Source organism: Chrysochloris asiatica, unplaced genomic scaffold, assembly GCF_000296735.1.
Source record: "Chrysochloris asiatica unplaced genomic scaffold, ChrAsi1.0 scaffold00272, whole genome shotgun sequence".
In the NCBI taxonomy this organism is placed as follows: Eukaryota; Metazoa; Chordata; class Mammalia; order Afrosoricida; family Chrysochloridae; genus Chrysochloris; species Chrysochloris asiatica.
Window position 1 is genome coordinate 2,334,589 of NW_006408790.1, and position 11,958 is coordinate 2,346,546.

General features: G+C 44.7%; 1 protein-coding gene across 1 annotated transcript in view; it reads left to right on the forward strand.

Moving 5' to 3' along the window:
- The window catches only part of NBEA (neurobeachin), an 822,532-nt gene that overhangs the window by 513,424 nt on the left and 297,150 nt on the right, over positions 1–11,958 (forward strand). The window contains exon 39 of the mRNA XM_006874376.1: positions 6,059–6,202. Within this exon, the coding sequence (XP_006874438.1) occupies positions 6,059–6,202 (144 nt within the window). The remainder of the gene's footprint in view (positions 1–6,058; positions 6,203–11,958) is intronic.

Genomic DNA, 11,958 nt, shown 5'->3' on the forward strand with positions numbered 1-11,958 from the left:
TTTCCTAGGCTGTCATCTATTGTGTCACTATATACTCATATATACTCTTATAGATCATCCACTCACAGCGCCCCCTGGTGTAACAGAGGAGAACTGCCCCACAGGGTTTCCCAGGCTGTCATCTATTGTGTCACTATATACTCCTTTATACTCTGATATATCATCCACTCGCAGCACCCCGTGTGACAGAGGGAACTGTCCACACACAGGTTTCCCTGGCCGTGATCTATACAGAAGTAGATCACAGTTTGGTTTTTCCCTCAGAGCCGATGGTGGGTGGATGGTTTCCATTATTAGCTGAGTGCTTAACCATTGCACCACCATATCTCCTTGCTAAGAGCTTGTAGTTGGGCTGTCGAGTTGGTTCCACTTCATTGCAGCTCTGTGCTTTCTCCCACAGCGCCACAGCATGGCTCCTGCTAAGAACTTAGTCAGGTACATGCTTTTCCTTGAGTTTTTAATGCTCCCACCAGCCTGTTTTACATTAATCTTAAACAGCATTGTCATAAGCAATAAAACATCACTTTGTTGTTGTTGTTGTTAGGTGCCATCGAGTCAGTACGGACTCATATATGCACAGCAGAACAAAACACTGCCAACCTCACTACTCAGTGTGAAATTCCATACTGGTTTTCTCGTTGGACGTGCCCTGGTGATTTAATGAGCTAAGCATTGAGCTGCTAACTGAAAATTCAGTGAATTGAAGCCACCAGCATGAAGCCACTAGCAGTTCCTTGGGCGATGAGGAGACAGTCTGCTTTCATAACTGTCCAGCCTTGGGCCCCTGTGGGCAGTTCTCCTCTGTCTTGTAGAGACGCTGTGAGCTGGAATCAACTCGCAGCGGGGTTTGTTTGGCTCTTGCTCTTTAGTATAAATGTTCATTTATTTTGTCAACATTTTAATAAGCACTTTTCAAAGTTTATTAGGCAGTGGTCTCTACCCTTTATCAAGTATTTCACGCCCATTGTCTTGTTTTTAACAATAATCATCCAGGAAGGGTTACATTAAAAAGAATGGCCTCCCCTTGCAGAGAGAGGGAAAGTGAAGCTAAGAGGTAGGTTTGGATTTTTTGAGTCTGGTTAATGGCTGTGTGTGGGAACAGTAAAGTCTGACTTCTTATTTCTGAAAAACTTTAGAGATTAGAAGAGAAAAGTGACTTAAAGCGAAGAAGGTGTGTGCAGGTGATTCATATGTGAGTTAAGTGGTGTTCGTGTGTATCCACTCACTAAACATGTTGGGATCGTCACTCGTTCTTTGACCCCAGGCTCCATGCATGAAGCTTACTTTCACACAGAGCAGAACATGCCATCGAGCAGATTCTGAGTCGTCGTCACCCTGTATGGCAGAGGACAAGTGCTCCAAAGGGTGTCCAAGGCTATAAATGCGCTCAGAAACAGATTGTCTCAGCTTTCTCCCATGGAGTGAAGGGTGGGGTCCAAGCCACCCATCTTTTGATTAGCAGTGCACTTCCAGGGTTCCATTCAGAGTCTAAGGAGAGGGCCCCTGGTGGTCCAGGTGTGGCTCTGCTAACAGCAAAGTCAATGACCGGACAGTATTTACCAACAACCAATTAAAGACTCAAACTGAACAGTGATAATATATTGTGACTGATTTATTCCATACAAAGATTACACAGAAAAGCCAGTGATCAACTTCAATGACTCTTTGAGGGCAAAGCAGACAATTCCTATGTCCGAAGAAAGATCTTGAACTGCGGGGTATGCTTGGGAACAAAGGCGTTGAGCTCCTGGCCAATAAAAGTTGCAAAGAGATGAGATCAGTCAGCTAGAGCGGTGAGAGTACCAGGCTTCAGACCATGTGTCGTGGACCCTGTGCTGAGTCACATGACAACCGTGACACTGAAGAGATGTGTGTGCACACACATGCTGAAAACATTTCACAACAAAACTGTATTTCCAGTCAATAGGACGCCAACAATGACAAGAGCATAAATCGGGTGAGGTGATGGTACACTCAGAGTAGCCTGCGATGGGTTGATATAAGGAGACTTCAAAAAGTTTGTGAAAAACTTCCATTATCTTTCAATTCCACTTTTTCCAAGAATGTTTGAAGCCTCCTTGTGTGTTTTGTCTTTGTGCACTGACCACATATATGTGATTTACGAGGAGCCTCGTGTCACAGGTTATGACTGGAAAGGTCACCATTCAATCCCCCAGCTGTCCACAGGAGAAAGACCCTTCCATGAAGATCACAACCTTGGATCCCCAGTGGGGTAGTTGCTCCCTGCCCTGTAGGATCAATACCTGTGATAGAACAATTCCTCCCTGCTATGAGTCATAATCAACTTGAAGGCAAGGCCTTTGGTGTTTGTTTGTTATATAGTGTATGCCTTACCTATTGTGAATTACTTTTTTTACTAGTGTAGATGATTTAGAATTGAGTATACTTCCTTGCAAGGAGCTCTGGTAGCGTAGTGGTTACATATCGGGCTGCTAACCTTAAGGTTAGCAGTTCGAAACTACCAGCCGTAAGGACAAAGGTGAGGCTTTCTGCTCCCATAAAGATTTACAGCCTCGGAAACCCTGTGCAGGGTCACTATGAGTCGGAATTGACGCCACAGTACTTAACAACAACAATATGTTACTTCCTTGCAAGTAAATCAGAATTGTGGCGCTGTCTATTAATGTGCTGGACTGCAAAATCAGTTTGAGCTGCAAGGTCAGTGGTTTAAGCTCACCAGCCTCTCCTCCAAAACCCTATACAGGGTTGCTATGGGTTGGAATCTACCCAACGACATTTAACAGCAACAGTTACTACCTTAAACAGAAATAAACTAATAAAATGTAGTGTTTTTGCATTTTGCTCTTTGTATTTTATCAGGAGGAAGGGGCTTGATGGACAGACATAATCATTGATTTGCTTTACTGGGCATAGTTTTTGAATCTTCTGAAGAAAAACTGAATTTCTCCACTTTGTCATTTCTGCGTCCTAACTTTTTAGTATGGTATGTTGTTGTTGTTGTTGTTAAGTGCCTTTGAGTCAGATAGCGAACCTGTATAGGGTTTCAGAGGCTTTTTAAATCTTTTTGTGAGCAGAAAGCCTCCTCTTTCTCCCATAGAGTGGCTGGTGGGGTCGAACCTAGACCCTGTGGTTTGCAATCCAGTGTTTGGCCTATTTAACCACTACACTCCCTATCTTGGTTATAACTTGGCTTTACTCAAATTACACTAAAAGGATTTTAAATATTGATGATAACAACATAGTTACAATCATACCGAACACGCTAGCGTAGAGTGACAACACTGGCTGCATTGTCTAGTTCTCTTGTGACTTGACTTTTAGAGTGTTCTTTGTTTCCTGTGGACCCCTTTCAAAGGGAATGCTATTTATTCTCATGTGATCAGTATTCTGCATTTAGTAACATTTTCACACCATGAGCTTCCTCAAGTGCATGAGCATGTAGTAAACGGGGCAGCATGCAGAGAATGCTCCCCTGTCTTGGTTTTCCGGAGCAGGACTCGGGCAACAGCACTGAGTACCACTGTAGGTGGGCCTTGGGTGTTACTTTAGAACTTAGTCAAGTCTTTAAGTTTTATGGCACTGTAGAGTTTTCTCAGGAAACACACAGCCCCGTTTTCAGTGGAAGGCGTGCGGGTAGTTTGCCGTCTCCGCTTGTTAACTTCTTGATGAATGGTTCGAAGGCGAGGCCATGCTCACAGTCCAACAAGCCTCCTGAAGACGGATGATCTCAGATGAATTCTCTTCACAATCAGGCTTTGATTTGCTGGGTGTTAAACCAATTCTGTCTAAGGACAGTGTTTACAAGCCCTGTAATGAGACAGCCCTTGGAGACCTTACCTCTTTTTGCCTGTAATTTTGATAAATGAAACTCTAATTCATAAAGGATATTGTGATTGAAAAGCACCTTTGGAGCTCATGCACTTTAATTTAGATAAATGTGGACGCAGGAAACCAGGAACTGTACTGAGCTGTGCACTGTTACAGGGGAAAGGAGAGATGGGGCACCTTCAGGGCCGCTTCCTGGGCAGTGTTCCCTTTTGAGATGTGACGTTTTTACTGCTCTAAGGCTCGGGGTAAACCAGAAAGCCCAGCTCACACTTGAAAGGGCAGGTTTGTATTTCAGTAGCACACTGGGTCCCCCACTGACAAGGCAGATGGCTCAGGTTGTCAACCAAGGAAAGCCTGGCCAAGCCACCTGAAAGGACCATGTTCCCTTTCCTGTACAGTGCCGTGCAAAGCACAGCATGGAGACTTCCCTGGGGGAGACAGGCGGGCTGGCAGTCCATGAGGAGGCCTGCTGTCATCGTGGTTAAGCACCCAGAGGCTCCCCAGGAGCAAGACCTGGGGCCGCTGTGAGTCCAGTCAACTTGCTGGCTCCCAATGACACTAATCTTGCATGTGTCAGTTAGGACGACACTTCACAACCACAAGTGACACCTGGTGGCACAGAGGTTAAGCGTCGGCCTGATCACCACAAGATCCCCAGTTCGAACTCACCAGCACTCCGGAAGGAGAGTGATGAGGCCAGCTGCTTCCTATGATTCCCAGCCTGGGAGAGACCCTGTGGGCAGTTCCAGCCTGCCTGTGGGGTCACTGTGAGCCGGAATGGACTCACTGGCTGTGGACTTGGTTTTAAGAGGGCGTCTAGGCTAGTGGGCAGAAACTCACGCAAACAGACAATTAGTAATTACACCCCCCCACTGCCTACCACTGTGTTTCTGGGTGCACAGATCTGCCTGAGGACCGCAGAGGAGGGACGGCGGTTCCTCAGGGGTTCCTCAGGGGTTAACAGCACCAAGGGCTCAGCTAGGAGAGGCCACCTGAGAGCACCATCCAACCGAGAAAGCAGGGATGGGCCGCACAGACTGCACAGGTCCGGGGAGACCCTTGCTCAGCCACGCCGAAGACATTGGATTCTGTCACATGAGTGTTGGTGGGGAGGCGTCTACATAGGTGTGGGGTTGATACGGAATTACTGGGGCCCTCTAGATTAAAGCCAGGACATCTTGAACTCTGTCGCAGCCCAAGAGGAACCCTAGTGAGCTGAGCGGGTGGGCAGAAGACAAAGAGGAGGGGCCAGGAGACCCATTGACTCAGGGAAATACCTCCTAGCATGAAGGTGGAGGAGAGACTCAGTCATTGGGTTTGCCTCTTTCATTCTCAAATGCTGCAAGTTCTGAGCTGCTCAGAGTAAACGCTGACCTGAGGAGCCGGCACATCAGCAGAATACAGATAGCCAGTGAGCCGGCTCAATAGCACCAAGAAATGCAATTTAAATATAGTTGTGGAGCAGTCTGTAATGGGTGCTCAATGTTTATTCCAGAAGTAAGAACCACGGGGGAGGAGAGAGCAGTGTGTGGGGGGGAGGACACACATACAGCCCATAATTCCCCAGCTCCCATGTCGCGTGGGTTTATGATGCTACTGGCCACGTCTGGAGTAGTCCTTAGATGTGTATCTGGCGTGCTACCGCAGACTGGGGAACTGTGTACTGGCCTTCTGTACTCTTCCCCAGGCACACTAGGGTGACGGTCGGGATCCCTCTACAACACTGGTCCTTCACGTGGTTCTTCCTCCTCCAGAGCCCTGGGGACTCACTGGGTTAAGTTTGGGCAGCTAACTACAAGGTTGTCAATTCAAACCCACTAGCCACTCCAGGGGAGACAGATGAGGCAGTTTGCTCCTGTAAAGTCTGTTGTTGTTAAATCCATCAAGTTAGTTTAAACTCATAGTGACTCTGGGCAGCATTTCCAAGGAGCGGCTGGTGAGTTTGAACTGTTGTCCTTGAGGTTCAAACTGACCTTGCGGTCCAGTGCTTATCCTTGGAAGCCCTGTGGGGCAGTTCTACTGTGGTCTTCACAGACACTATGGGTCGGAATCCTCAGTTGACAGTGGGTTGGGTTGGGTTTTCTCAGCACCAGCCAGCGTCCTGGGACTCAGCCCATCTTCCTCACAGAGTTGTTGTGGATGTGGTAGATCTGGGGCTGTGTGGAACTGTGATGTCATCAGTGCGGCAGCTGAGATTCTGAGAGTCCCATCAGCTTTCTCTAATCCGGTTCTCTGTCGCTGGTCACAGGCACCGAAGAAGATGTCGTGAAGTCCAAGAAAACGTTCAGGAGCCAGGCGATCGTGAACCAGAACGCAGAGACGGAGCTTATGCTCGAAGGGGATGATGATGCGGTCAGTCTGCTGCAGGAGAAGGAGATGGACAACCTCGCAGGTAACCCTAACCCCGCCATGGTTGCCCTGTTTCCTGTGAGTGTCATGTGCATGTGTGTGTACGCCAGCATCCTGTGGTTGCCTTGTGAGTGTGACTCGTCCACTTGATCTCACGTCTCGGGCTGTGGGGAAGACCCCCAGCGAACTGTGAGTAGGGCTGGCTGAGTCGGCTCCCACTCAGAGACCCCAAAGCCACATCTTCTTTCTCCCGAGATGGTTCTAACCAGCAGCCTTCTGGTTTCCAGCTGAGTGCTTTAATCAGGGCTCGAAGCTGTCACTTGGAGAAAGATGCTGCAGTATGGCTATTTCTCATAGGTTACTGTTGGGGCCTGTCTCTGGGGCTCCCTGGGCTGTTCTCCTCAAGGAGCAGGTACACAGGTGGGAGGCAGGGTAGGATCAGAGCTGCTGGGACCCCTGGCCAACAGCCCTTCTGCCGCTGCCCCCTGGTCCTCTCCTGCTCAGGTACTGGTCAGTGAATGCAGGGCCAGAGGGAGCATAGTATATAAATGAACCCATTTCCTTAAAAATACAGAGAACGTGGTTTGAACTAAAATACACTGAATACTCTACATAAATGTGTATGCTTATTTACTGAGATTCTTCTAAAAGGTTGTCAAAACAGCATTTCCATTTATAACCTTACTTTTAGATGGTTTCCTTTGTATTAAGTTTATGAATGCTCATAATAGTTCGTTTGGGTTTTATTTAGCTGGTAAATGGCATTATTTTAGCACAGTTTCATTTCACTATTAGCTCTTTCTCATGTTCCCTCTATTTCCTTTGGTCTTTTGTCACTTTAATCAAGCTGGAATATTCCACACAGTTTCATAGCTGTAAACATCACCCAGTTTTCGGGTTCAGTTTTAGTTCCTTTCTTCCCAAGCTGTTCATCTCAAGAGGCAAGTTGAATGTGTGTGATTACTACTACATATTGTAGCAAATGGCTAATATGACTTGTAATCAAGACATTTGCCAATCAGTTAGGTAATTACTAAATAACACCTAGCTTTCTTCTAATTGCCTCGTGAGTTGGTCATGATTCAGCAAAGTGAATTAGCACCTAAGATTCCACGCAACTGAAAATTTCAGCTCACTATGTTCTTAATTTATAGTTATGTTCTTACTTAAGAGCACTGAGATTAATCAGGAGAATTCAATTGGTTTTAATCCCAAATCCCAGTCGTTGTCATTTGAAGTGTAGCTGAACTACCAGATCCAATGGATGTGAACTGCTAACGGAGATGGCAGCACTGTGTCCCAGCGCTGGAGGCCTTCATGTTTGGTGTGAAGTGTGCTTGCCCACGGATCCTAGAAATGTTTCACATGAAAGACTCGGAATTCACACAGATCCCTCACTGTGACTTCCAGCAGTTGGCTAATTTGGGGGATTCTGGTTAATGATGATGATGATTGTGTTTTATTACTTCAATTCTGAAAATTGGAGTAATTTTAATTTTTGTTGTTTCATGTATATATAAGCTATTATTGCCAACAGAGTCCTGGTGTGGTGCTATAGGTTAGGCACTGAACTGCTAACTGAAAGGTCAGTGGTTCAAACCCACTGGTCACTCCCTGGGAACCTAAACAAGGTTGCTCTGAGTTGGAACCAACTCAATGGCACTTAACAACAACAACAGTTAGTACGAACAAGCCACACATCCATTGACTATCCCCAACTAACATGGAATAGCCTTCCCAAGGTGCTCTCCCACCCAAGGTGCTCTCCCAACATCCCCTTCAGAAGCTCCACCCATGGCTGAGGCACATTTATAACCTGTTTTGAAGTGCTCCCTGCTCAATCCTCATGCCATTTTTACTGTACCAGTGTTCATGTGATATAATGCATATGCCGTACAGTCGACTCCTTTAATGTGCATGAGTCAGTGATTTTTTAGTATAGGGAGATCTCAGAAAGTTTGTAGGAAAATTCCATTCGCCTTTTGTTTGAGTTTTTTGAGAACTCTTTGATGCCTCTGGTATACAGGCTTCCCTGCAGTACTAACAAGATCTGTTTCTAACCAAGTCATTCAGAGTTTGTAGGTGCATAACTTTCTTATTTTGTCTTGCTTTAGTGCAAGAAAAGACTCGTAACCCTTATAATGCTTTCAAAGCTGCACATGCAGCAAGTGAAGATGATTGTGATGAAGAACTTGTTGCCAGTAGGGGTTTGTTGGTTGGTTATGTGCCGTGGAGTCAGTTCCTACTCACAGCGACCCTGCACAGGGTTTCCGAGGCTGTAAATCTTTATGGGAGCAGAAAGCCTCATCTTTCTCCTGTGGAACAGCTGGTAGTTTCGAACTGTTGACATTGCGGTTCGTAGCCCAATTCGTAACCACTACGCTACCAGAGCTCCTTGCCAGTAGGGATAGGTTCAGTCATATCAAAGGGAGAGCGGATTTACCTGTACTCAAGTAGGGCTTCAAAGATGGCCATGCCCCACTCAAAGATGGCTGCCGACCTCACTGCTTTGAATGTGTGTGACTCTCCCCAGCCCTGTGGATAACCTAGTCTTCCACATCAGGATGTCCCAAGTTTCCCATTCCAGGGTTTCATCATGTAATCTTTCCCGTTCTGGTTACCTTGGCAAATCACGAAATTGTAAACATCAGGATCTGTTTCTGTCTGACTTCATTAAAGGACAGAAGGAGTCATCCTCATCCAACTTTACTCAAACCAGCTGTGCAGCCATGACCCATCACAACCCATCTCAGAGCATCCCATGACTTCTGAAAGAAGCCTCACCAGCCGCTCCTCCCTCCACCCCCGCTGGCTCCCCACAAGCACTGACTCTATGGTTGGCCTCTTCTGAGCACTTCAGATAAATGGAATCCTGTAATATGTGGTCTTTTATGCCTGGCTTCTTTCACCTAACCTAATATTCTCAAGGCTCAACCATGTTGTAGCATGTATCAGTCATTCATTCCTTTTTATGGTCAACTAACATGTATTATGAAGTCCTGGTGCAGTGCTGTGGGCTAATGTGCTGGACAGCAAAGGTGTTTAAACCACAAGGTCGGGGATTCAGGCTCACCAGCCGCTCCTTGGAAAACCTATACAGGGTCGCTATGGGCTGGAAACAACTCAACAGCACTTAACAACAACACAAAATGTTATGAGAGATACCATATTTAGTTCATCTATGTCATCACTCATCTGTCAGTTTGTCATACGTGGTGGTTTGTGAGTTGCTGTGATTCTAGAAGCTATGCCACTGGTATTTTAAATACCCACAGGGTCACCCATGGTGGACAGGTTTCAGTTGAGCTTCCAGACGAAGACAGACTTGAAAGAAGGAATGACGAACTACTTCCGAATATTTAGTCACTGAAAACCTTATGGATAGCCAAGAAACACTGTCAGATATATGAGCCCCTTGGGTTTGAAGGCACTCAAAATGTGACTGAGGAAGAGCTGCCTCCTCAAAGTAGAGTTGATTGTGATGACGCGAATGGAGTAAAGCCCGCGGGACCTTCATTTGCTGAAGGGCACAACTAAATATGAAGAGAAACAACTGTAAACATCCATTGGAAATCAGAACATGAAATGTACAGAGTATGAATCTAGGAAAATTGGAAATTGTAAAAAAAAATGAAATGGAACACATAAACATCGATATCTTAGACATTAGTGAGCTGAATGGACTGGTATTGGCCATTTTGAATCTGACAACCACATGGTTTACTATGCCAGGAATGACAAAATGAAGAGGAATGGTGTTGCATTCATTGTCAAAAAAAACATATCCAGATCAGTCATGAGGTACAATGCTGTCTGTGATAGGATAATATTCATGCGCCTACAGGGAAGCCCAGTTAATATCACTGTTAATATTACTCAAATTTACACACCAACCACTAAAGCCAGTGAGGACAAAATAGAAGAATTCTACCAACTTCTTCAATCTGAAATTGATAAAACATGCAATCAAGATGTATTGATCATTGCTGGTGATTGGAATGCAAAGGTTGGGAATAAAGAGGAAGGATCAGTAGTTGGAAAATATTACCTTAGTGATAGAAATTATGTGGAGGCCACATGATAGAATTCTGCAAAACCAGTGATTTATTTCAATTACCTTTTTTAGACAGCATACGAGATGACTATACACATGGACCTCACCAGATGGAATACACAGAAATCAAATTCACTACATCTGTAGAAAGAGATGATGGAAAAGCTCCATATCATCATCCAAAACAAGGCCAGGGCAGATTGTGGAACAGTTGGTCATATGCAAATTCAAATTGAACCTGAAGAAAATGAAACCAAGTCCACGAGAACCAAAACATGACCTTGAATATATCCCACCTGAATTTAGAGATCATCTGAAGAACAGAAGACCGAAGACCACAAGAGTTGTGTGATGACATCAAGAACATCATACAGGAAGAAAGCAAAAAGTCATTGAGAAGACAAGAAAGAAAGCAAAGATCAAAATGGATGTCAGAAGAGACACTGAAACTTATTCTCCAGCCTAGAGATGCTAAAGCAAATGGAAGAAATGAGGAGTTTCAAGAGCTGAATGGAAAATTTCAAAGGTCAGCTCTAGAAGACAAAGTCATATATTACAGAGAAATGTGCCAAGATCTGGAGTCAGAAAACCAAAAGGGAAAAACACAGTCACCGTTTCTCAAGCTGGGGGAACTGAAGAAAAAAATTCAAGCCTCGACTTTCATTATTAAATGATTCTCTATGCAGATTATTTAATAGTGCAGAAAGCATCAAGAGAAGATGGAAGAAATACACAGGGACACTGTACCAAAAAGAAATGGTTGATGTTCAACTGTTTCAAGAGGTAACATATGATCCAAGGTGCATTAAAGGAATTGGCAAAGAACAGGGCACCAGGAATTGATGGAATGAAAATTGAAATCTTTTAAGAAAGTGAGGTAGCACTGGAGGCACTCACTCATCTCTGCCAAGAAATTTGGAAGACAACTATCTGACTGACTGATTGGAAGAGATCCATATTTGTGCCCATTCCAAAGAGGTGACCCAACGGAATGCAGAAACCATTGGGCAATATATTTGATATCCCATGCGAGTAACGTTTTACTAAAGGTAGTACAGAAACGGCTACACGCATACATTGACAGAGAACTTCTAGAGCTTTAAGCTGGATTCAGAAGAGGACACGTGGAACGAGGGATATCATTGCTGATATCCTATGGATCTTGGTTGAAAGCAGTGAATACCAGAAAGATATTTACCTGTGCTTTATTGACTACACAAAAGCTTTTGACAGCATTGTGAAGTATGCGTATTCCTGAACACTTAATTGAGCTCATGTACACGGACCAAGAGACAGTTGTTCGAACAGAACATGGGAACACTGAATGGTTTAAAATTAAGAAACGTGTGCGACACGGTTGTATTCTTTCACCATACTTATTCAACCTGTATGCTGAGCAAATCATCCGAGAAGCTGGGTTATATGAAGGAAAACGTGGCATCAGGATTGGAGGAAGACTCATTAACAACCTGTGCTATGCAATGATACAAGCTTGCTTGCTGAAAGTGAAGAGGACTTAAAATACTTACTGATGAAGATAAAAGAGGACAGCATTCGGTATGGATTGTATCTCAATGTAAAGAAAACAAAAATCCTTAGCACTGGACCAATAAACAACATTCTTATCAACGGAAAAAAGATTGAAGTTGTCAAGGACTTCATTTTTCTTGGATCAACTATCAACACTCATGGAAGCAGCGATCAAGAAATTAAATGACTTATTGCATTAGGCTAATGTGCTGCAC